This window comes from Aedes albopictus, chromosome 2 (genome assembly GCF_035046485.1).
Source record: "Aedes albopictus strain Foshan chromosome 2, AalbF5, whole genome shotgun sequence".
NCBI lineage: Eukaryota > Metazoa > Arthropoda > Insecta > Diptera > Culicidae > Aedes > Aedes albopictus.
In genome coordinates, this window is record NC_085137.1 from 467,560,869 (window position 1) to 467,587,840 (window position 26,972).

The 26,972-nt window shown below is 38.2% G+C and overlaps 1 protein-coding gene across 2 annotated transcripts; it reads left to right on the forward strand.

The window, feature by feature from the left end:
* The first annotated feature begins 1,124 nt into the window (after positions 1–1,124).
* LOC109418122 (acyl-CoA-binding protein homolog) lies at positions 1,125–26,972 on the forward strand. 2 transcript variants are annotated; one of them, XM_019692310.3, is made up of 3 exons: positions 1,125–1,243; positions 26,126–26,165; positions 26,591–26,972. In XM_019692310.3, exons 2-3 carry the CDS (start codon positions 26,151–26,153, stop codon positions 26,837–26,839), a joined length of 264 nt encoding a protein of 87 aa, XP_019547855.1. In that variant the 5' UTR covers positions 1,125–1,243; positions 26,126–26,150; the 3' UTR covers positions 26,840–26,972. The 2 variants fall into 2 exon arrangements, with proteins under 2 accessions (XP_019547855.1, XP_062709996.1); XM_062854012.1 differs by lacking the exon at positions 1,125–1,243 and adding an exon at positions 1,968–2,114.

Here is a 26,972-nt window from a genome sequence, read left to right on the forward strand (position 1 = left end):
TTCTACCGTCTCCAAGGTATTTTTGAAATTTTTACTTGAGTCCCAAAGGTCTGTTGGGGTTTCGAGAAGGATAACTTCCTGATCTGAATCGAAAGAAAAATTGAAGAATAATAATTATTGGAGATAGACAAGGCATATCAAACGGTGCATATTTTTGTTTTCGTCAGTTCCTCATACGAGCTGTCGCCAATCCAATCGCAAAGTATGAATAATTTATACATTAGACCAATATAGCGCATTTAGTTCACCACTGGACTATCGCACTAGTTTTCACGAGTGCGAAAACGCTAATAAAAGTGCGCGATTGCATCAAATCAACTCGGTGTCTTCAGAGCACTTGTTCTCCATAGATTGAAGAAATAGTGCGCCGAAGACATCAACCTGACTTGATGCAATCGCGCACTTTTATTTACGTTTTCGCACTTATAATGTCGCAGTTCGCAGTCAAGTAGTGAACTAAATGCGGTATATTCAGTTCAGAAACTTCATACCCACCTCCGAACCTCTTGATTGCTAATAAAAGTAAACAGAGAAAAAACGAGCTCACCGCCCAGCAGCAGCGTACTCAGAGAACGTTCATCATACGATCGCACGCTCGCTTCGCTGATAACGCGAACTTTGGACGCAGGCTCTAAGACTGCACTCAGCGAAAAAAACTAGCGAAATTCATCGAAATACCTTATGAAAATTTGCTATAACTAATTCTTATGGATGACATAAGAATACCTTATGAAAATTGATCGTGCTTTCTATGACAAATTTCATAAGATAGACTTATGAAAAGAACAAAAACATCTTAAAATGATGCAGACTGGATTCGATCCATGAACGTCGGGTTCTCCGAGCACGTGTTTTATCCACACGGCTACCGACGCTTGAGAATACCATGTTGCTAAACATGAATAAAAGCCAAGCTGTGAGACGATTTTACGTCATAGAGTGACCTTATGAAATTCATCCGCATCATTATGAATTATTTAAAGGCCGTTTCATAAGTTGGGCCTTATGGAAATCTTAAGGTTATTTGGCTGAGTGTGGGTAGGTACTATCTTTGTACATACGTAAAGTACATGTGTGTACAAAGAGCGAGCGCGAGACTTCCCGCGCGCGATACAGTTGGTGCGCACGCGTATACGTGCGCAATCACTTTTTGGCGCCTTTGCTGTGGTCTTGGTCGTTGTCAGTCGCAGTTGCGGTACTTGGTAATTCAGTTCTACTTAGTCCATCGGCCAGTACAGACCAGGTAGGTTCGACTATCCAATACGCGCCCCCCACAGAACACAGTGAGTGGCTGGCAAGTTTATTGTGTAAGAAATGGAAAGTTCTACGGTGGCTTGTGGTGGCTTAGAACACGCAGATACCTAGCAATTAGCAGAATAGTGAAACCGAAGTCTTCAAGTGCGTGCATAAATAATGAGGCGGGGGACGAGTAATTAGACGCTTGAACAGAAGCGTGGGAATTCGGGCAGTTGTCTGCTGCATACTGGTGAATACGACAGAGGTTGTTCGAATGAAGCGATTCAAAGAGTTCGCGGTTCAAAGTTCAGGTCCATGTATCCGATATCGATAGCTCGTAAAACTTCAAGAAATCACGTTCTATGCAGTGAATATATTATTGCGAGGTGACGGTATACGGCACGGAAGGAGAATTCAGGTCATTTACCCTCGATGGCAAGTGATTGAACGACAGTCGGGTTTCTTCTAAACAGCACGTATGTGGTTGGATAGCGAACCTGGTGACAGTCGGTCCTCAAGTCCATGACCAATAGTGGTCGATTTATTCGCTATCGCCACTGAAGTGGTCCAAAGGCGGAGGACTGATAATTTAAACAGGCAATAAGTATGCGCAACCGTCATGACGCGAAGTGAAGTGCTCGCTACTCAATAATGGGCTAGAGACGTACATATACCATCCACTAGCAGTACACACTCGCCAGAAGTAGGACATTTCTTTGGAAACGGATTGGTAGAGATCGCAATAATTCGGTTAATTGGGTGATTTAGTGGGCAAAATTAGGTGTGTCAATTGTTTTTGTTAGCGAAGCTGAGTTCGGGCAGAGTGTAGTGTCCTCACACAGCGAACAGTTTGCACTGGAGAGGAAATTGGCAAGCGGGTAATGGAACTACTCAGCGTTTGATCGGAGTTAATAGCTGTCGGCTGTGGTAAAATGGGTTTAATTGCTAAAAACTATTTCCAGACGATAGAGCTTGTTTTGTATCCGTGTCACTTGTTTGCGTGGTAATAATTTATTGATGTTTACTAAGACAGGACACATATAGCCGGTTCAGGTAAGCACGCGGGTATTCAGCATAGCGACCATGTTAAGTGTGACGGGTTCGATTCTCGGTCGGTCCAGGAATTTTTCGTTAAGGAAATTTCCTTGACTTCCTTGGGCATAATCTTTGTGCATGTCAAACGATATACACAATGTATACATGCTTCCATTTAACCGCGTGTAAAGTGTGCGTACACTCCCGATCAAAAGTTTGGGGTCACCCCCTCAAAAACATGTAATATTTTTAGGCCCATATCTCCGCCAATTTGCGTCCGATTTCAAAACCCTAGGTCTCATTCAAAAGATAATAAGTCAAAGAAATTTTGAACATGATTTAAAAGAAACTTTTTCAAAAAAATTTGCATGTAAACTTAACCCAAAGTTGCCAAATTTTCTAAAAAATGAATAAAACTTACGGCAGCGTCGCTGGAAAATGGGACGACCAAATTTGAAGATGAGAGTGGTAATATAACCCATTTTCTATTTGAATGCTTTTTACAGAACTTAGCTAAAAATGTAAAAAAAAAGTTGTTAAGTAAATTAAACCCTTCATGTCATCGACCAAAAGTTTGGGGTCACCCCTCAATATGATGTATCAGCTAAAAGTTTGGGTCACTTTCGTAAAACATGGAAAAGTGATTTGGTGATATCTTCGTCATCTATAGTTCAATTTTCATTATTTTTGGTTTATTTCAAAGATAAATAGCTAAATTTACGTTTCATGTCTTTAACTTAACGTATTTAACGATTTTTGCATATAAAAATGTTATGTAAAGTTAACACATTTCATTTCACCACACTTCAAAAAATGGGGCAATTTTACGTTAAGTTTTAGTATGTAAATTTCAACAAATATGTGAGGTTCAATGTCTATGCAGTAAGTATCATTCATTTTGTTTCAAATAAGCCAAGTAGAATTAAAATTGGATGAAAGATGACAAAGATATCAACAAATCACTTTTCCATGTTTTACGATAGTGACCCTAAACTTTTGGCCGATACATCATATTGAGGGGTGACCCCAAACTTTTGGTCGATGACATGAAGAGTCAATTTACTTAACAACTTTTTTCTACATTTTTTAACTAAGTTCTGTAAAAAGCAGTTGAAAGCTAATAAAAAAATGGGTTATATTACCACTCTCATCTTAAAATTTGGTCGACCCAATTTCCAGCGACACTGCCGTAAGTTTATATTCATTTTTTAGAAAATTTGGCAACTTTGGTTTAAGTTTACATGCAATTTATTTTGAAAAAGCTTCTTTTAAATCATGTTCAAAGTTTCCTTGACTTATTATCTTTTGAATGAGACCTAGGGTTTTGAAATCGGACGCAAATTCGCGAACATATGGGCCTAAAAAATGACATGTTTTTGAGGGGGTGACCCCAAACTTTTGATCGGAAGTGTACATTTATCCAAAAAAGCTCTCTTTATGGAAAATACAGGAATAACAAAAACCGAACCATCTCCCGGAGACGCAATCGTGGTCAAGCGCATTCATTCGACATTTTTGTTCCGTACAGTAGTTTGATCGCTTGTGTTGCAAATGTTGGAGACAAAGGCAGCCGAATATCGACAAAAAGATGTGAAAGACTGTGATCGCTAACAAGACTGCTTCAACTTAGTGTTCCTTAAGCACTTCCGCAGTTATTAATTGAAGGGCTTTCTTTGCCTGCCATTGCATGAATTTGTAAATTGTGAGGCAAGTACAATGGATACACTATGCCCAGGGAGTCGAGAAAATTTTCCCAACCGGAACGGGAATCAAGGGAATTTCCCTAGAAAAAGGCAATTTTTTAGCATTTCCTCCAGATTTTTTTTCTGGGTTTCCTCCAGTAGTTCTTTAGTTTCGGGGATTTTTCCAGGAGTTTCGTGTGAGACTCCTTGGAAAGTTCCATCCAGGATTCCTCCAGGCACTCTTCCAGGAGTTTCTACAGAAAAACCTTCCGAATTTTCTCCTTCTAAGATTCTTCCGGAAGTTCCTTAAGGATTCATTCTGAGATTGCTCCAAGAATTGTTTCCGGTATTCCTTCAAGACTTCGTTCTGAGATTCTACCAGGAAATCGGGAATAATTCGGTATTTTTTCCGATTCCTTCAGGAGTTTCGGGATACCTTCACTATTCATGGGATACCTCCAGGATTGTGTTCCAGTGGAAAAAATCTTGGATGAGAATAAGAAACTTTTGGAGGACTCATAGAAGGAGCTCTTCATGGAATCTCAAAAGAAGTAAAAAGAACTTCTTAAAGAGTCTCGAAAGAATCTTCTATAGGAATATGAGAAAGAACTTATTTAGAAATCCTAGATGGAACTCCTGATGAATCTCAGAAAAAAAATCCTGCAGAATCTTGGAAAGAACTCTGGGAGGAATCCTTAAAGAGGAATTCCAGAACAAGCTTCTTGAGAAATCTTCGAAGAAACTGCTCAAAGAATTTCAGAAGAAACTAAAAAAAGAAATCACAGAAGGAACTTCTGAAAGAATCTAAAAGAGAACAACATAACGCGACGCTAGACAAGACATAAGACTTATCGTACTTACAATCGATTGTGAGAACGATAAGTGTTATGTTTTGTCTCGCGTCGCGTGTTTTGTGTGTCGTGTAGTTCTTAAGCTAGTACAACTGTAAAAAGTAAAAAAACCTTAAAGAGAACTCTTGGAGCAATCTCAGAAGGTACCTTTGGAAGAATTTTAAAAAATCCCTAAGGGATCTCAGATGGATTCCTTTCTTAAGATTGGATTTTCCCAGGAATTTGATCCAAGATTCTCTAGCAAGTCCTTCTAAATTTCTGCTGGATTTCTCCAGAAAATTATTCCGGGATTCCTCCTAAAGCTTCTTCTGGGATTTCTCCATGAACTTCTCCAGGACCTCTCTATAGAATATTTCAAGGAGTTCCTTCACGGGTTTCTCTCATAGTTCCTTCTGGAATTCCTCGAGAATTTTCATCAGAGATTACCTTACACTTCTTCCGCGATTCCTTTAGAATTTCTTCCCTAGATTGCACACTTAATTTCGAATACCAACTTTGGTAAATTTGTGAAGACAACAGAATAGCTGAACACTGAAAAACTGGATTGTTTTTTTTTACCTTTTGCACACGTTTTTGGCATTTGCTGTCCTGAGATTCAGTAAAACTGATTACCGATAGTACCGAAATAGTTCTACTGTGCTAATTTCGTCAAAAAAGTACTGAACATGCAATTCAGGATTGAGTGTGTATCAGTAAAATATCCAAAAATTTCTTTAGGAATACTCTCCATGATTTCCTTCAGAATTCGTCCAGAAATTCCATTAATGATTCCTTTAGGAGATTCCTGTTGAGTTTCTCCAGGAGTTCGCTATAGGATTCATCCAAGAAATTCAACCGAAATTCCTCTAAAAAATCTTGCCATATTCCTTCAAGAACTTCTTCTCCAGGACTATCTGCGCATTATTCTGCAATTCTTCCGGAAGTTCATTTTGAAGTTTCCTCAGATGTTTTAAATCCCAAGTAACACAGAAAACATCTTTAGAAATAAAAACTTTAAAAGCTGCTTTATAACCGTATTATAAGAGCATTAGAAATCATCAAGTGTTATTTTTAAGTTTATTTTTTGTTGGCTGCTGACCAATAGCAAAAGAATATCTTTGGTTGTAAAACGTTGAAAAATACGCAGAAAATTCTTGTATTCAACACCTATCACCGTCCAATCTTGACAGCAATCAATGTTTACGTTTTAATCGTAGTTTGTTTATAAACCATACTGCGGTGACCCTGCGGCTACTCAGTTATCTGTTTAATTCGCAAAGGCTACCCTAAATGATGCGGGGTTAAACCTGCCTACGGGAAGGAAATCATGCATTAACCAACTTAATCAACTAGTTATTTAATAACAAAAATCTTAAGCTGGACGGGTATCGACAGCTCGATACAGCGCGGAGCTCCCATAAGGAAACTAACATCCTCCTGGCCAAGTTCTACTGAAAGCAGCACCCGCGATTACCGTCCCTGTCCAAACAGAGTCAACATTCACTCATATACGAAGTATCCTGCAAGAGCGCTTTGCGTTACGGTCCATTAGTTAGCCAAATCAGCAGCCGGAGCACAATCGACAAATTCGTCAACAGTTTCCAGCAAGATTCAGTTTCAATTTGATATGCTGCATACCCTAGCTGCTGCCCAATTCTCCGCACTCAGGAACCATCCAATTACGGGTTGTCGTCCCAAACATGAGCTAGTCGGGTATTATTGTGAACTGTACACTCTGCACATTAAATTTTACTGATAATTCGAGAGAAATAGGAGCCTCCATCAGCAGAATAGTTCGCCTTTACTATTAATTTTATTTTGAAACTGACAGTTCAACCAACTAGCTATAATATAGTTGTTTTGGTGTCGTAATGATTATCACAAAACAAACAAAAAAATTAGCATGTTGAAAAGTTGTTATTCAAATGTATTATATATGTATTGGCAAGCTATAGTTATATAGTTGCTCGCGAGATGTAATTTTGATGTAACTTAAACTTCTTCCAAATCAAAATAAAAAATGTGTACTTTCTGTCCCGCTTCATTCTATAATAAAAACGGTTCAAATTACAGTGCTAAATGAATATATGAGTACGTTAATGAAAGTATGGAACGAAATGACATTATTTAAAATTTCTTGGTTGGTTGATCGTCGTTCAAGAAACTGCTTTTAAGTTTAATAATATTGTACTATGAGCCATAATTAGTCTATAACGGGTCAAGGGTCCAATTTTATGTATGAATACAAATTTCAATTGCATTCGGAATATTTTGAACAGCACTGTAATCTTTATGAGCAATCTGCCATATTGCTTTTTCGGTGCGCATTGAAAAAAAAAACCAACAAAACAGTATGAAATGGCAGATTTATGCTACATGTTTAATTCAAATCAATGGCGCATAAATTTTGAATGACTGAAATTAGAAGTTTCGCGATAAATTTTGAAGCGCAAGTTTAGTAATGCTCTAGCATCACTGAATATGTCCCATTTAATTATTTGATATCCAAATATTTAGCTGATGTTCCATTTCTTGAAAATCTGTTTTCATGCAGAAGAAGCTAATTGCATTTGTTCAGAAAAAAAAATATTTCTTTATTTTTCATTTTTCATGTTTTTTTTTCTAGAAGTTGTTGCGCTTTGAATACAGTCGGGTCTCTAAACGAATTGGTAATATATATGAAATCTTCAAGTTATATAACTTTCAAATAGCATTATTACGAAAGTTTAAATAATACGCACTATAAAAGTTTTCTTCATATCTCTATCACTTGGAAATAGCTTAATTTCAACCTTTAAATGCTTTTGTGTTATATGTGTTGTATGCAAGTATTATTATTGATATATCGCTCGTTTTAAACATATCAATATTGGAAAGTGTCTTTAAACGTACCTTTGAAGTAATATAAGTGTATTCGAATACATCTTATATAACCTGTAAGATGTTTTATAAGCCGCCATTTTTTGCGCTGTTTTGCTTATATAAGTGTTTGACATTGAGTCAATAATGCAGGAAATGAACAGTCGACTATGTATTAATAGTGAATTTTAAACTATTATAATACTAATTGTGTTACTTGGGATGGATATTTATTACTAAATATAGATTCGTGTATGAGTTTTTTTTTTGTAATACTTTGTAATTACTCCAGGATTTCCGGATGGATTACTAAATTCTATGATTTTCTTATAAAATTCATACAGAACTTCCTTATGGAATTCCTCCAACAATTTCTCAAAGAGTTCCTTCAGCAGATTTCAAGGGAGGAATTCCTCCAGTAGTAACTTCAACGTTTTCTCCAATTTTCGTGCCAATAATTCTTGAAATTTGAGTGATATTTACTTCCATAAACCACATTATTTTTTCTTGACATGCTAAAAGAAATTCTCATCGGAATCGCAATTAATTTCCCACCGAATTTACCTCAAGGTCATAAAAAGTTCGTCCTCAGTACATCTTTTGGAATTCCACAGTAGTCACAGCAAAATTTTGCCTACCGTATACTGAATAAAAGATCCCTTTCTTGACATTTTTTGAAGGATCTAATTCACGGTTACTAAATACATTCAATTTATGTAAGTTTTGAGGTGTTTGAGATACTTCGTTTTTTGCCTTCTCGTACAACAAGTTGCACAGAAGGGCTATATGTTCACTCAAAAAACGAAAATTGGATAGAGCCCCCGGAGGGGTCAAGTTTTATATACCAATCAACTCAGCTCGACGAGTTGAGTTGAACATGGTTCAGATCGGTCCAGCCGTTCCGGAGTTATGGCCATTTAGGTGTTCCGGACCGGTACCCCAGGAAGCGGACAGATATGAAAATGCAACCAACCCATGCATGCGACCCATCAAACCACGGCATTTTCGATTATCTGATGAACGGTTAGCAGGAAAATAGTTGCAGACTGTATCTGAACCGGTAGCATTGCGGAACCAGCTCCGGGTGTCCCGCTACAAGTGGCCAAATATAAAAGTGAACCAAACTCATACATGCGACCCATCAAATCGTGGCCTTTTCAATAATCTAATTATTGTACGGTTAGCAAGAAGATAGGCTAAGCCGACATAAGAAACTACTGATAGTACCGAAATAGGTTCCAGGTGTCCCGCCGAAAGTGGCCGAATGTAAAAGAGAACCAAATCAATTTTCACGACGCATCAAATGATTTTAGGTATCCTGATGAACGAGCAAATGTAACCTGATGCATGAATAATAAGAAAATAAGCACAGTCCACATAAATTACTACCGGTAGTGTTACCAGTTCCAGGTAACCTGATGACCAGTTTTACATAAGCTCAGACGACATTTAAATATACCGGTAGTGTTCCGGAATAATTACCGGCTGTCCCGTCGAAAGAGCCCGAATATAAAGTACACCAAACTTATGCATGGGACACATCAAATCATGACATTTTGATAAGCTAATGAACTTAGCAACATACGCTCCTACTTGTGACGTAGTTGGGGGTGGGGGGGGGGGCAAGGCCACTCAAAAACAATGAAATACTGTCGAAATCGATGCAGTTTATCCAAATTAGGCATATTCACGTGTAAACTAGCGCATTTAATCGAAACAAAGTTGCATTTTGATCAATTTTAAAGATCTTTGCCCTCCCAACTACGTCACAAGTTGGCGCGTATGGTTAGCAAGAAAACAGGCTTAGACTACATAAGAGGCTACCGGTGGCGTTGTAGAAGCAGCGTTGGGTGCTTCAGCGGAATTACTAAAGTGAATAAAATCATTGCAAGTGATATATATGTGTAAGAAAACCAAAAACCTAAAAAATCTAAAGCGGTCCCATCAAATCACATCAATTGTGTATCCGGAGATGTGAATATACAGTAGGATGGGCCAACGTTATATGGAAAAAATCAAATTTAAGCTCATCAGCCCGAAGATTTTTTTAAATCCCCTTTTACGTCTAAAATTACTGCGCAAAATTTAGATGCGACTGAAGGGAGTGTTCTGTAATGTGGTTGAAATTTTCATTGGATTTTGTATTGGCAATTCAAATTACTACATTACAAATTTTACATGAATCTTATAACCAATGATAATAAAATATAGCCTAAAGTGTGCAGAAAAAACTTTGTAGAAGAGCTCAAAGTGATCTGTGGAAAAAGGTAAATCGTGGCTTGTAAATGTCATCTTGGTATGGATCGGCCTTCAGTGAAGATGGTCAAGCAGTCAACTGAGAGGACTGTGTTGAACATAACGTCGGAGCATGTGCCTCATTTCGATGATGACTTTGATAAAGTTCTTGCTTTTCTAAATAAAGGAAATTGGTGGTATAAGTTCCAGATCGCTGTTTTGAGAATTTCTTCCTTCTCGTCCGTTACCAAAGCACAGAAATTTGGGATTGATCACTGACTCTAAGGCAGTGGCTATATTTTGCTGTGCGCATACCCTAAGTTTGCCGGGGACAGCTACTTCATATAAATAAAAATTGATGTCTTAGCTCGTAATAACAGAAGATATACTCAACCCATTTCACACCTTCAACGTTCACGTGTAGTATCCAAAAAATGCCTAAGTGCGTCAAAATCCTATCGAGTGATTAAATCCGTCCAGCACTTGAATGTTCACACCTCACGAACCACCTACGTCATTACACGCATCAGTGAACCAGACTTTCTTGAACTTTGCTGTTTCACTAACATGTTATGTAAAAGGTAAAATACGTACATTTAAATACATCGAACTATTATCCACCCTGACCCAGCACTTCATCTGCCGCCCTTGAAGATGACGATCGCCGGGGCGCAGGCTCATCGAAACAAAACTTGTTGCGGTTTGCGATCGCCGATTGTGCGATTTCTGTGACCTTCGATTGGAACTCAACCGCTGTATCATGGCAGTTTTGAAGCTGCTAGAACTCAATAATAACGTCAATTGGTCTGTCAGTACAAAAAAAAGGTGCTTCATACAGGCCACGCCACCGAACATATGTTTGCGGAGGAGAACGGGGAGAAATGCACCTCTCAGGAAAAGGTGTGATGTCCCAACAAAGCCTGTTTTCGATGAGCACCTAAACACTGTCTTGTAAAATGTCAAAATTCTCGAAAACACAAAATGCACAATGCGTTCATCAGTATGTTATCATTCAGTGTCACCATCATAATTCAAAACTGGTTACCGAAATTTCCATATTTGCATGTCATGTGAACGATGAAGATGGAAGATAATGCGTTTAAATTGACATTTGTGATGTTTTATTACATTTGAATGGTTCGGTGGATTTGTAATGTTCCATTGCGTTTGATTGAGTTGTAAGTAATTTGACCACTAGTCTAAATTAGTACCGAATGCTAGTCAAATTTCAAGTTTGTTCATTTTACCATCTGACGCATTTGTCTCCTTCTTCACCTAATTGACTGCCCAAACCTGTTCGATGTGCGGAAACTCTGTACACATCCAAATGTTACGTACCAGACGATTTGCTACGATATGATTGGAATAGCTAATTTCCACGACCACGTCGCCGTGGAAGTACACTGTATCAGTACAGCTTGTAATGCCCCGCAGCGATAAGATCCATTCGATCAGCAGGGACTATCTTGCCAAGGGCATCGTATCGCGCGTACCGCTTGGATAAGAACAAAAAAGATTGGCGACACGATGATGATAATTATGACGATGAGTACGATACATTGATTTAGTATTTCAGTATGTGTATTACGATTTCGGGCAGGTATCATAAACGCCGAGCTCCACGCGGTCACTGATAATGGGATTGTCACTTAGTATTTTTTCCCCCTTGATGATGAATCTCAGACAAGCGGTATGGAAATGTGATTAAAGGGAGGAGGAGATGCTGGTCGAGTTTGTTTGCTCAAATATGATAGAGAGCTATTAATATGCAAGATTGTGTTTACCTAAGGTGAAGTGCAGTACCAGCGATGACGGTGGCGGCGGTAGACGATGATTGCTAACTGTTTTGTTCATCGTCGCGAATATCACAGGCTGGGCGATGCGTATAGGCTTATAAAAACAAACATTTGATGAAGTACAACAGTATGGACCGGTATGGAAATTTTTCTTTAGTAGACTGCGCGCTTGGATCTTGTACTTAGTAATATTGTTTAACTTGACAAAGTGGAAAGTTTTCTGTTCAATCGTTGTTCTATATTGAAACAGTGCACAGTGGTCCACGAACCAGATTTACAAGGAAAGATGCATTCAGCGCCTTCAAATGATTTTCTAAATTAATATGGTTTTCTACAAAGTTGTTCCTAAAAATAAGGCCCTCTTTTCAATATACATGAAAATTAGGGTGGTCCATATTTTCCCTGAGATGGTCGTTATCTCTTTTGGTTCAAAAGTTACAGGCATTTTTCTTAAAAAATAATAGTTTTTCAAAAAGGTGTTATAACGGGTTGGGGCAAACATAAATTACCCGCATTCAAAAGAAGAAATGTTGTTATAAAACATATCAAAACATTATAGGGGTGTTATTTTTGTAACTCAAGTGAAAAATACTTGAAAAGTGCCTATTTTTTTCTAGAAAATCATCAATATCTTTTGAACGGAATGACGTGGCAACATTCTCAGCGCACGAAAATGCGCGTTTTTGGAAGCTCTAAAAGTGGGTCTTAGGCGACTTTGACGAGAAATTTGAAACAAAAAAGATAAAGCAATAAAACGATTTGTTCTAGCGTCACCCTATGGAAACTATGGGAAAATGCTCCAAATTTGGTCAAAACAGTTTTATTGCTTTATCTTTTTTGTTTCAAATTTTTCATCAAAGTTGTCTAAGAACCATTTTTAGAGCTTTCAAAAATGCACATTTTCGTGCGCTGAGAATGTTGCCACGTCATTCCGTTCAAAAGATATTGATGATTTTCTAGAAAAAAATAGGCACTTTTCAAGTATTTTTCACTTGAGTTACAAAAATAACACCCCTCTTATTTTTTGATATGGTTTATAAGAACATTTGTTCTTTTGAATGCGGGCAAAAAATATTTTTTATGTTTGCTCCAACCCACACTGTTTCCAAAGGCCCAATTTCGTGATCGAAAGTGTTTTGGGCATGAAAAATTGATTTTAGAGGTGTCTTCGAAGAAGTTGTTTGGTATATCAGAGCCCTTCTTTTGGAAGTATCACTAGCATTGTTAATCCACCTAAAAGTGAGATAGAAATTCGATTTTTTTCATAAGTGAATATAGCGTGTTTATGTCTTCAGCAAAGTTGTAGAAAATGTCATTATGAGAAAACTTGCCGAACAAACTTTTGCTCTATCTGCTCAATTTCTAGAGATATGGGCCATTATTTGTGAATGGCCCCTTAAAATCAGTTTTTTTGTTCTACAAAGTTATTTAATATGACAAAATACGTATTTCTTTTGAAGACGGCAACATTGTATCTATGATAGTTTTTGAGATATTTACTAATTTATTTTGAAAAGTAGCCTTTTTTACGGTTTTGTGTCATTTACAGAGCAAAATGGGGCAAGATTTTTCTATTGAATATGAAAGAAGTTTATAATAGGTGTAAATTTTGTTTCAACTCAGGCTGGACACTTGCTTCCTTGACAGTAAAATTGAGCTATGAAATATTTTAGTTCGTAACTGAAATTTTTAAAAAACTCAAAGTATTGAAGATAGAACTTTGTCGTCTTTGGGGCTGTCCATAAACCACGTGGTCATTTTTTTGGGACTTTTCAACCCCCCCCCCCCCGCGTGGTCATTAGCCCATACAAATTTTTTTATTTGTCCATACAAAATGGTTATTGGCCGAACCCCCCCCCCCCCCTCATGACCACGTGGTTTATGGACAGCCCCTTTAAAGAAAACATGCATTTTATCATATATAATAAGTTGAAAATTTGAAAATTCCTAAAAATGTCTGAAAAAAGTTACAATGCAAAAACTGATATTTAGGGGTCGTTAACAGAAAATGACCCATATCTTTCAAAACGGAGCAGATAGGACAAAAGTTTGTTTCAAGAGGTTGTTTGATAGACAAGAATCCTTCTTTTGAAAGTATTACTTTTGTGATCAATTCACCTAGTAGTGAGATGAAAATTCAGTGTTTACCATATGTGATTATAGTGTAAGATCCAGGGATAACCGTGATACCGACCGGACGATTGAAACACGAGGTTTTCGTTTCTGTGGCATGAATTCAACTGATTTGATTTATTCGTCAACCTCTGCATACATATATAGTTTAACAACTTGAGAGCATATTGCTCTGAGTGAATGCTATAAAAATTCATTAGGGTGAACCTTCTTGGTTCTCATATATTAAATCAGCTACAATAGTATATTGATGTCTTCAGGAAAGTTGTAGGAAATATCATTGAGGGTACAACCAGCATTGATCTTAATTTTAATCTTAATGTGTGTGCATATTACAACCGATTAAATGAGGCATCTTAAATATGTATATATAATTTGGCGCTATAAGATGCTTATTATGCCCTTAATTCCCCATCAAAAGCTGAAATTATAGAAAAAACCCTTTATATGAATTTTTGATAACATTGGTTTCAGTACCAATGCAAATAAGGTAAATTAATTTATTCATTACATGTCAAAAAATCAAGGCAAATTGGGGTAAAATGGTGAGCTATTCATACCATTCTGAGAATGATACTATTATTAATCGATAAACCGCATTTGTTTTTATCAAAAATGATCAATGACTTCATGTTTTGCAACCAACGACATTACAAAACCATACAAAATACGTTATTATTCAGCAATTTTTGGGGCATGTAAGGTAAAATAGAGAAAAGATATTTCATATATGCGCATGATAATTGTTAGTTTCTAATTTAGCGTTAGCGTTAGCGTTAGCGTAGTTACGGTATACTTCGTAGATTGGATACTAACAACATTCATGTACCTTTTGCTAATCTTGCTCGGATTGCTTTTCGGAACAAGGCCGGGGAGTTAACTTTGCTCCAATCTTTTGCAAGAATACCAAAAGCACAAATGTCATTATTCCCGGCCACGCCCATCTTTACCGTAACTTGGGATAGGGGAAGGAAATGTTGATGTAGCACTTATTTAAGAGGCCTCCGACTCAGTGACACTCCCATAAGTACTACGGAGTGGGTGGTTGGGAGATGTATTATGTAGGTCAAGGATTCGCCTGAAAAGCTGGCGATGGACCCACGGCGTTGGTTGTTTATTTGGTTAAAATTTAATCTTTTGAACGCCGGCAATCAAAAGAGATTTTTTTTCTATTTATTGTTTAATTAATTATGTTTCGGCTCAGTGCGAAGCACAAGCAGAACCGATCCCTCCAGGGTCATCGGAACTTTGCAATACCTAAATGGTTAAAACGCGAGGAAAAGAAATTGATTACTCTAGAAATAACAAAATAAAAGAAAAAAAATCTAAAAATCGCGTTGAACAACAAAAAAAAAAAAAGAAAAAAATCGCGTAAATCGAGTTAAAAAAAAAAATAAATAAAAAAAATAAAAATAAAGTTCGCGATCCGAAAAAAAACGCGACATTACGACACTCGGCTCGAAGAAAAACGACGCGGACAACGTGGTCTACCCGCCACCGAATGATATGGCGATCTTGACCCTTCAAAAAATAAGAAGGATGTTTTGTCGCCGCGACTGCAGGGTTGCCTTGTACATCTGAAATAGAAAATAGTATTAAATGGTGATAGGCTCACAACAGTTACATAATTTTTGGATATAAATCTCTCTAGACATAGAAAAAAAATTACCTGAATCCTCCTGAAATAAATGGTTTATTAACAATGAAAAACATAATAATAAAAAAAATGGAACAAATTGTGATCTTGGAATGTTTCAGCATTTAAATTAACAAAGCTTAAAAATTACAAGATCAAAATTTGTTATGGTAGATCTTACACCGTAACGCACCATTACAAGGTGATCTGCCCACGTTACGGGACGATAATTGTTAGTTTCTAATTGTAACTCAAACTAATTTCAACGTTCCATAGCAGTAACATAGTTTTAAATCTCATTTTTCTATGATAATAGGGCAAAATGAGGCAAATTGGACAACTCCTGAAGATGATTCTGGTGATAATAGATCTGGCGCTTTTTGTTCATGCCAAAAAATACAACTTCAAATCAGTAACATTAAAAATCCATTCATAATTATGTAAAATTCACAATTTCCAGCAGTTGTTGGGGCATATGGGGCAAAATAAGCATTTGAAAGGATCTTTCATATATTTTTATGATTGCTGTAAGCCTCTGATTACACCTGCAGCTATTTTTAACGATCTACAGTCGTGTTGGTACGTTTTGATTCTCATTTTTTGAAAAAAGGGCGAAATGGGGCAAAATGGACCACTTTCCGTGCCGTGCGGTGAAATAAATCGATTTCTCGTACTTTTTTACGTCGGAAATGGTCAACTTCACGTACCGAAACCAGTGGCGTTAATAGATCAGTTTTTTGGGTCGATTTTCCCATTGTGAAGGCCGTAAGTCAGCCCAAAATTCAAGATTGCAGCCCAATATTCAAGATGGCGGCTCCCAATTCAAGATGGCGGTTGTTTCATTGAGTTGTAAGCTCTTAAACCATGCAATATGGGATATATTTGGTATGGAGTAGATGTCCGGAGTTCAAAAAATGTGCGACCAGAATATCCAATATGGCGGACTAAAATCCAAGATGGCGGATCAAAATTAAATATGGCGGCTGTTCAATGGTGTTTTAGGCTCTAAAACCATGCAATATGGGTATATTTGGTATGGTGAAAATGTCTGGAGTCCATAAATGGCGAACAGAATATCCAAGATGGCGGTGTTAAATCCAAGATGGCGCACAGTGGCACAAATTCAGAAAAGTGGGACATTGGGTTTTGCGGCAAAACTATTGATTAAAGCAATTTGGTGTCTTCAGAGGAGTTTTTTAGCTTTTCAAGTACTTTTTAAAGGTGTTACATTTTTTAGGTTAAGGTGGTAATACACCAAGATGATTTTTTTCAATTAGTGGCCAAAATCGCATGACCTCTATGGCAACATTGTAGATTAAGCTATTTTGAAAAACTTTGTCGAAGACGGGGAAATTCTTTCTCCAAAACTTACAAAGTTATGTCCACCAATAGAAGCATATGGTGTAACACCAGCTTTTTGTTCAGCGGCTTAAAATTCAAGATGTCGTCTGTTCAATGGAGTTTTGGGCCCAAAAACCATGCAATATGAGTATATTTGGTACGAAGAAGATGTTCGAAGTTCAAAAATAACGACCAGAATATCCAAGATGGCGGTCGGGAATCCGAAATGGCTGCTCCAAATTCAAGATGCTAGCAGTATAATGGTGTTTTAGGATCTTAAACCATGCAATATGGGTATAATTCGTATGGGGAAGATATCTGGACTTAAAATCCAACATGTCGTCTGTTTAATGGTGTTTCAGGCTCTAAAACCATGCAATGTGGATATATTTGGTAGGGGGAAGGAGTCCGGAGTCCAAAAATGACGACCAGAAATCCTAAGATGGTGGGTTTAAATCACAAATGGTGACTCAAAGCTTAGGATTGCGGTTTTTTAAGAGTTTCAGGACTAACCATCAAAAACAAGATAAACGATGAAATGGATTTTTGTAGAAGTGAAGATATGACGAAGCTACCCCAAAAGTAGGTTTGGGCTAAAATGTTGATTGATTGGTGACCCGTTGGTGGTGACCCGTTGGTGGTGACCAATCGATCAACATTCCAGTGCAAACAGATGTTTGGTTCTTCAGATTGGTGCAAAATTCCAGGTTCGACATATCTTAACCTTAAACGTATGAAAATGTGATATTCATCAACACGTCACTTGAGTTTTGTTAAAATGGGTTTTCGAAGGTACTAGAAAGGTGCCATCACCGCTAGGGTGATTAATTAGGGTTATTTTTAATCCAAACCTCTTCAGATATTTTTGAAAAAAAAAAATCCAGAAGAAATCCCCTAATAACACCCCAATCATTTTTTTAATAAATTCCTAGAGGAAGAAATTTCGAAAGGTATCAGATCAGGTATCAGAAGGCCGGCTCCAGAGGCACGTTATCCTCCATTTGGGACATTTGTGCCATCGCCAAAATAACAGCCTATTTCATCATCTACCTGAGGGAAAAGGAAGGAAAAAGGATTTGGATGGGGATAGGGACAGGTAGGGAAATAGGAAAAATACCCTGGAAGAGGGTACTAACGCACAAGCGTACCACAATGGGTTCAAACAGCGCCCTGAAAAGGGCACTGTAATAACGCATAAAGCGAAAGAGAGCCTATAGCTCTTTACCACAGCGGGTTAAGAACAACAGAATATCCTGAAGATTCAGGTTTCTGAAGTCAGTTTCACTTAATAAGTGTTTACCGAATACTCGGAAACGCAGTTGCGCGAAAACTGGACAGTTACATATCAAATGATACGAAGTTCCATAATCGGATTCACAGCTATCACAGGCAAATGAATCAGCTTGCTGAATATTCGCCATGTGATAGCTGAGTCGGCAGTGGCCAGTCAATGCTTTGACTAGCATGCTGCAATTCTGCTTAGACAGATTAGTTAGATACTTCGCCACCCGTAGAGATGGCTCAGCACTATACAATTTGGTTTGACGACATGACTCCAAACTATTCCAATATTGTCTGTGTTGAGTGACAGCCCAGGTGTGAATCTGAAGCTTAATCCAACACTTCGATATCGGAATAGCTGGCTCAGGGCCAATGAAGTCATGTGATGCTCCAGAGCGAGCTAGCTCATCAGCCAATTCATTTCCAGCGATGGAAGAATGACCAGGTACCCATAGAAGGTGAACAGCGTTTGCTGAATTCAGCTCCTCGATTTGAGTTCGACAAGCGATAACTATCTTCGACCTGGAGTTGGCCGAAGCAAGTGCTTTAATAGCAGCCTGGCTATCTGAACAGAAGTATATTACTTTGCCCATTACGTGCTGCTGAAGTGCTGATTGCACTCCGCACATAAGAGCAAAGATTTCGGCCTGAAAAACGGTGCAGTGTCTACCAAGTGAATAAGACTGATACAGCCTTAGCTCACGAGAATAAACACCAGCACCTGCTCGACCTTCGAGAAGGGAGCCATCAGTGTAACATACGATGCCGTCTGAAATACTTCTTTCCAGATAACCAGATGTCCACTCTTCCCGGGAAGGGAATTTCGTGGAAAATGTCCTATATGGAAAATTACAAGCAATTGTAAGATCACTTGGAGCAAGGACAATTTTGTCCCAATTCACCAAAAGTGGAAACAATGAGGTGTGTGTTGATGTGCGGTTCACAGGAGTTTCCTCTAGTAAACCGAGTACCCGTAACCGGTAAGTGCAAGAAAGGGCTTCTTGTTTGAGATGAATGTGTAGTGGGGCAACGTCAAAGAGAACTTCTAGCGCTGCCGTAGGAGTTGAAGAGAACGCTCCAGACATCGCCATTAAGCACATCCTTTGGAGATGGCCTAATTTTGATTGGACCGTTCTCACTTCACCCTTTTGCCACAACACAAGACATCCATAAGCCAATATTGGCCGAACCACAGTTGTGTAAATCCATTTGATATACTTGGGTTTTAGACCCCAAGTTGTACCAAAAGTACGCCGGCATTGCCCGAAGGCCATACAAGCTTTCTTGATTCTGAACTCAATGTGAGGTGTCCAGGAAAGCTTGGAATCAAGAATGACTCCAACGTACTTTACCTGTTCAGTCACATCGATTTCAGAATCAAAGAGACGCAAAGGTCGAACGCCATTACGGTTTCGCCTTTCCGTGAAAAGAACAATAGATGTTTTACTCGGATTAACCGAAAGGCCATATTGGCGACACCAACCCTCAACTACCTGAAGGGCGTTTTGCATCAGGTCGAAAAGGGTGCTGATGCACATACCAACTAACAATGTTAGGTAGTCGTCGGCATAACCATAAGTAGGAAAACCGCTATTATTGAGTTGCCTCAATAGCGTATCTGCTACGAGATTCCACAAAAGCGGTGATAAGACTCCCCCTTGGGGGCATCCACAAACACTCAATTTCCTAATCCCTGCTAGACGCAATGTCGAGAAGAGATATCGGTTTTTGAGCATTTGGTGAATCCAATTGGAAATCATTGGAGATATACCATGACTCCGTGCGGCTTCCAATATGGCATCGAAAGGCACGTTGTCAAAGGCACCCTCGATATCTAAGAAAACACCCAAACAAGATTGCTTTTGAGCGAATGCTTTCTCGATATCGTAAACAACCTTGTGTAAAAGAGTCACAGTGGACTTACCAGATTGGTAGGCATGTTGGTTCACATGAAGAGGCACGTTGGCCAGATGAACATCACGGATATGATGATCCACAATGCGTTCTAAGCATTTCAGAAGAAAAGAGGTCAAACTGATAGGTCTGAAACTCTTTGCTTCTTCATACGACGCACGACCCACTTTCGGAATAAACTTTACAGTAATATCCCTCCAGGATTTGGGAATATACCCTGTAGCAAAACTGCAAACAAGTAGTTTTTTCAAAACATGTTTGAAATAATCAAATCCCTTCTGAAGCAAAATAGGATAAATCCCATCTGCCCCAGGAGATTTGAAAGGAGCAAAGCTATTAAGAGCCCACTCAATCGATTCTATAGTTACAATACTCCGAGCCGAAGCTAAAGAATCATAACTACAAGAAAAGACATCAGGATCATCCGAAGATGTAATATCCACACATCCAGGGAAGTGTGTGCTGAATAAGCATTCCAGAACTTCCTCATCAGAGGAAGTCAGATCGCCATTTGGCAAACGAAGTTCGTTCACCCGGAAATCCTTAGATTTCGCAAGGATTTTGTTTAACCGACTGACTTCACTCAAGCTGGAAACATTTGTACAAAGGTTTTTCCAGCCGGATCGTTCAGCAGACCGGAGAGCTTTCCTGTAGGCCTTGCGAGCCGACCTGAAAGCCTCCGAACCAGCCGAACGTCGTCTGTTCCAACTCTTTCTACATTATTTCCTGAGTTTCGCCAGATCAGAGTTCCACCAAGGGGTTCCTCTTGTGATCTTCACAGACCGTAGAGGGCATGCTTCTTCAAAAGCTTCCATGATGAAGGTCGTTGTAGTATCAACGGCATCATCTAAATCACTTGGAGTGTCAATGGATGGTGAATATCCATGAAATTTGGCTGCAACCAAATCAGTATAAAGATCCCAGTTTGTTGACCGAGGATTCCTGAAACGCAATGTTTGCGAAGTAACATTTAAATGTTCAAAAAAGATATAGCGATGGTCAGATAAAGATTCTTCATCTGACACATGCCAATTGGTCAGCTCGTGACTAATTCTGCTAGAGCAAAGCGTTATATCTAACACTTCCTCTCTAGCAGATACCATGAAGGTTGGGCGGTTGCCTATGTTAAGTAATGCAAGATCTGTACTACTTAAGTACTCCATCAAACTGGAGCCTCTCAAGTTAATGTCTGAGCTGCCCCAGATGATATGGTGAGCATTAGCATCACTGCCAACAATTAGCGGAAGGCCTTTTGAAGTGCAGTATGCGATGACTTGTTGGAAAGCATCCGTAGGGGATGGTTCATCATGCGGTAAATACACAGAACAATAGACGTATTTCCTGTTGAGGTTTCCAACAGATACATGAATTGTGATAGCACATACATCTCTGGTGGTTAGTTCAGAGATGAGTGTAGCAACTATTGCGTTGTTGACAAGCACACAGGCTCGAGGCATGACACGCGAGTTTGCCATTTCATGTTTACTGAAAGTGGCAAACACCGGGTTCACAAGGTTTCCTAGATAGAAATTTCCCTTACGAAAGTAAGGTTCTTGTACCAAGGCCACTTGGGCTGTACCATTTTGCATAAGTCTGCAAAGATTGATCGTTGCTGTTCTTTTATGCTGAAGATTGATCTGAGCTATCCTAACCGTAGCCACTACCCAAACTAGGTAAGATTAAACTCTTCGCAACAGCAGCACAACAAAGAACAGCAACAATAAAACCAAATCGGTATCGATTGGAAAACGCCAAAGGCGAGGATACACAGAATACACTGTGTAAATCGCATAATGCGAAACCATATAGGTGAAAATTTAAACTAATTAACAACATCTTCATAATCCCGCCCTTATTTAGCCTCAAGTGAGACTAAAGAAGGGCAGCTGATTGTCTCGGAGAAACACAAGGTCCACTGCACCATTGCTCCGGTTAGCGCAGTAAGGGCTACATACTGTGGAGGGCGCCCTGGTACTCCACAGGCTCCGTTAGCGGTTAGGTTTTTATTAGACCCCCCTAGCCATTCATTCCTAGGCACGGTAAGCATAAAGCCGCATCACACCATGAATTAGGGGTCACCTGTTGGTGGATTCTTACCACCGGAACAGGCGGTCCGTAGTGTTATTCTTAGCCAATTGAGACAATCGCTACCGACACTACACAGCTATCTAGGCTGATCGAGAAAAGAAGTTAATATTGATGATCAACTTCATACGGACTCGAACAGCCCCACAAAAACCTGGTGCAAAATTCCAGGTTCGACATATCTTAACCTTAAACGTATGAAAATGTGATATTCATCAACACGTCACTTGAGTTTTGTTAAAATGGGTTTTCGAAGGTACTAGAAAGGTGCCATCACCGCTAGGGTGATTAATTAGGGTTATTTTTAATCCAAACCTCTTCAGATATTTTTGAAAAAAAAAATCCAGAAGAAATCCCCTAATAACACCCCAATCATTTTTTTAATAAATTCCTAGAGGAAGAAATTTCGAAAGGTACGCTTCGAGCAAGTCCTGGAGGAATTTCTGAGGAAATACCTGAGTAATACCCGGCGAAATTTCTGATGTGAATTTCAGCAGGAAACTTTGTAAGAATGTCTTCCAGCCTTTCCATAAGAATTCTTATAAGAAACCCAGAAAGAATCTGTCGGATAATTTCTGAAGGAATCCTTGAAAGATTTTCTAAATTTTATTTTTCTTAAGAAATCCTTGGAGCAATTCTGGAAGAGCATGAAGAAATAGCTAAAGGAATGTAAAGAAATCTTGGGCATTTCCTTAATTATCTCTTGTAGAATTTTTAAAGCAATCCTTGGGGAAAATTCTTAAGAAAGCGTCTGAGAAAATTTCGAAGGAGTTCTGATTCTATGTATCTGTGATTCATTTTCTAAAAAAAAAAACACTGAGTATTTTTGATAAAATACATGGAGCATCCAGGTGAATGCTTGGAAGAAAAAAAAATCTGAAGAAATTCGTAGATGAATTTCTGAAACAGTCTGTGCTAGATTTTTTGAAAGGGATTCGTAACATGCAGCATTTTTGGAAGCTATCCGTGCAAGACTTTCTTAAGGAGTTCTTGGAGAAAACTCTGGATATTCTAAAGTCTAAAGAAATCTCTAGAAGTTTTTTTGAAAGATTTGTTACTTAATTTTTTAAGGATCTCCTGGGTGATTTTTAAAGTAAATCTACGAGGAGTTTCTAAAGGAGTCCAGTAAAGAATTTCTTTAAAAATACCTGGGAGATTTTTTCCAGGGATTCGTGAAAGGTTTTTTAAATGAATCCTAGGATGGATTTCAGTAAAGGTCCATGAAAGAATTATTAAAAGATGTTTGAAAGTTTTTTTTTAAGTAGTACTTGGAGAAAATTGTAAATAAATCTCTGTAGGAATATCTGGAGATATTTCTGAAATTATAAGTCGATTTTTTATAAAAACTATGGAAGAATGCTTCGGAAAAAATGTGAAGAAACCCCTAGGGCAGTTTCTATGAGAATCATTTCTGAAAATCTCGAATGGATCTCACACTTTTTTAAGAGTCCCTGGGGGACTTTCAAAAGCAATCCCAGGCAAATTTTCTATCAGAAATTCAGATTTTCAAAAAAAAAGTCCCTGGAGCAATTTCTCAAGCAAACTCTGGAAAAAGCTTGAAGATCGTTTGAAAGAACGTTTAAAGGTTTTTTCAAAGAATTGTTTTGAAAAAAAATCTAGTAAAATCCCGCAAAAAAGGGTAAACTTCGAAAGAATATTCTATGAATAAATCCGTAGAGGAATTTCTGCAGAAACTCACACAAACTTCTGGAGGAATCTGGTGGAATTTCTGGAGAAAAGGTTCAGTAATTTATTGTGAAACCCTTGAAAGAATTTCCAAAGTAACCCTAGTAAAAATTTTTGAAGGAACTTTTTAAATATTTTCTAAAAACTCTGGTAAAATTTCCGAAGGGATCTTAAAGGAATCTCTGGAGAAATTTCTGAACGAATTTTTGAAAGAATTCCTGGGGTAATTTCTGCTTAAATGTATGGATAATATTTTGAAAAAATGGAGGAATTTCAGACACAAATCATGCGAGATGCTTTGAAATAATTCTTTGGGGGATTTGTAGAATAGGAGGAATTTCTAAACACATCTCTGGAGAAAGTCCCGAAAGAATCCATGGAAGATTTTTAGAAAGAATCAGTGAGAGGATTTTTGGCCGAAAAGTGGAACAAAAATCTTAAATATATTTTTTTAGAAGGATGTTTTTGAATCATTTCTGAAGAAGTTTTTAGTAATTTTTCTAAAAAAAAATTCAATAGATTCTCCAAACGAATGCCTAGAGAAATTTCTGATTAAATATCAAGAGGAATTTCAGAAGGAATCCCTGGAGGAATTTCTGAAGCAATTCGAGAAGGAATATCATCGATAATAAATCCTCGGAGACATTTTCAAATGAGTCGCTGAATGAATTTCTGAACTTTTCAAAATTTTGGGACATTTTTGCAAAAACACGTTATTTTGTGTGTCAATTGCTCAAAATATTCCCTTTTGGATCAACCATACATATTGTTAGAGACAAAAGATTTCGATCGTAACAAGCTAGCAAGACAGAGGCTTATTTGTTATTTGGCGAGAATTACTAATATATGCCAAAAACTCCGAGCCGTTTATCCAAAACTCAGTTTTCATGCAGTTTTCTATATGCTTTGGTACATTTTAGTATACAATTTAAATTAAAAAAAAAATATCCACTTAATCGAGGTATACCTGTATTATGATGCAAAATTTAGTTGTGATCTAGCATTCATGAAAAAAAAAATAATTGAATGATCAAGAGTTGGATGCATAATACAGTATGCGGCAGGAAAAAATGCGAAAATGTTTTTCAACTTCAAACCTCATTTTCGTCCATTTGACATTAACCAATCTATGTTTCAACGTTCCATGATCTATAATAGGCTAGTTTTCTGAAAAGTTAATTAAACATTTTCCCATTTTGGTCACTAACCTTTACAGGGCGGCGCCTGAAGATGAAGACAACCAGAATTTTCAAACCGCAGAAAATCACACAGGTCGCTAAATTTCGTATCTGATAAAACAAAATTTTTGATTTTCTCTACAATATCATTAAATATATGTACTTATTTCATCTAGTATGTGAAACTACATGGCTCTGGATCAGTGTGGTCTGGTTGTTCATCAAATTTAAGCTAATTTTTTTACTGTTAAAATCATTTTGTTTAATGACCATTGGGCGCGCAGTTTATTGATACCCGCTTATTAGGCCTACATTAACACATGTTAAACATCAAATATGTTCATTTTTATTTTTCAGTGCTAGAATATAGACATTGACTGATACACTGTCATGAAAAAATAGTCATATATATCCCATATTTTGCGTGTAATAGTGCCTTGAACTTTTCGCATTTTTTCCTGCCGCACCCTGTAACTAAAAACGTGCCAAAATCACCAATGTTCCTAACACCAGATTGCAAAAATACGGCTGTTTAGAAATTTCTAGAGAATTTAGTCAAAAATTTACCTATACCGTGCACCATACCCTACAATATTTTATTCCGTTCGAATCCGTAGTGGTGTTCAAGCGTGTTTTTGTATTAATATAAGGAGTTTCACTTGCACGCCATCAAAGTAGCAGTATACTGACGTGCCATTAATAATTGTCCCATGTTTAGGGACATTCCCATACAATATGGGACAATTATGCGAACAACGTCAGTATTGTTTTGTGTTTTGCAAGAAACTGAATTGTTGCAATAAATCCTTCTTCTTCTTCTTTATGGCTTGACGTACTCACTGGAACTTGGCCTGCCTCTCTTCAACTTAGTGTTCTTTGAGCACTTCCACAGTTATTAATTGAAGGGCTTCCTTTGCCTGCAATTGCATGAATTTGTACATTGTGTGGCAAGCACAATGATACACTATGCCCAGGGAATCGAGAAAATGTTCCCGACCGGAACGGGAATCGAACCCGCCGTCTCCAGATTGGCGATCCATAGCCTGAACCACTAGGCTAACTGGAGACCCCAATAAATCGTCTTCCTTCATAAAAGTTAGGAAGCCATTGAACTATCATCTTACGAACTTTTTTAATTTCTTTTTTTTTTAGAAATTAGCTATTGTATTTAATTTGTTCATTTTCTTTTTTTTTTCAGCTGAAGCTCTCAATCACCTTTCAAAATGTCTTTGGATCAGGTAAGCAGCCTACAGCTCAAGGGAACAAAAAAAAAAATCAGCAAACTTGACTTCCATTCCACCTTTAAAAATGATCCGATCCATTTTAACCTTTCGATTGAGCATAGTCATCATGCGATCCAATAAACAAACACTCATCCAGAAACTGATAAGAGACCGTCGACCGTTGGAATTATAACGAACACCCAACTAACAGAACAAATGACTAAAAGTAAATCGACTGATAAGACCGGCTCGAATAAAATTTAAGTACTCCGACTTGATTTCCCTGCATTACGAAACAATATCGTTTTTTTTGTGCAACGCTGATAACCGCTGATTAGCTCACCAAGATCGTAAATTACACACCCTTTTCAAGTGGGAACTTTATCGCACGACTAACACATCTATATTTTTCTTTCCTTCCTGTTACCAACCAAAACCAGCAATTCAACGAAGCCGCCGAAAAGGTGAAGACCTTCACGAAACGGCCCTCGGACCAGGAACTGCTCGAGCTGTACGCCCTGTTCAAACAGGCCTCGGTCGGGGACAACACCACCGACAAGCCCGGCATGTTCGACCTGAAGGGCAAGGCCAAGTGGCAGGCGTGGTCGGACAAGAAGGGCACCAGCCAGGATGCCGCCAAGGAGGCCTACGTTAAGTTTGTGGAGGAACTGACGGCCAAGTATCTGTGAGAATTGTTGTAATAGAACGAATTTTACGCGGTTTATTTATCGAGAGCTTTAAGTTTTGTTCACTAACGTTAAATTTTAAATGACAGGGGGGGTGTTTTGTGATGTAAAAATAAACGACGGAGTTGTTGATGCA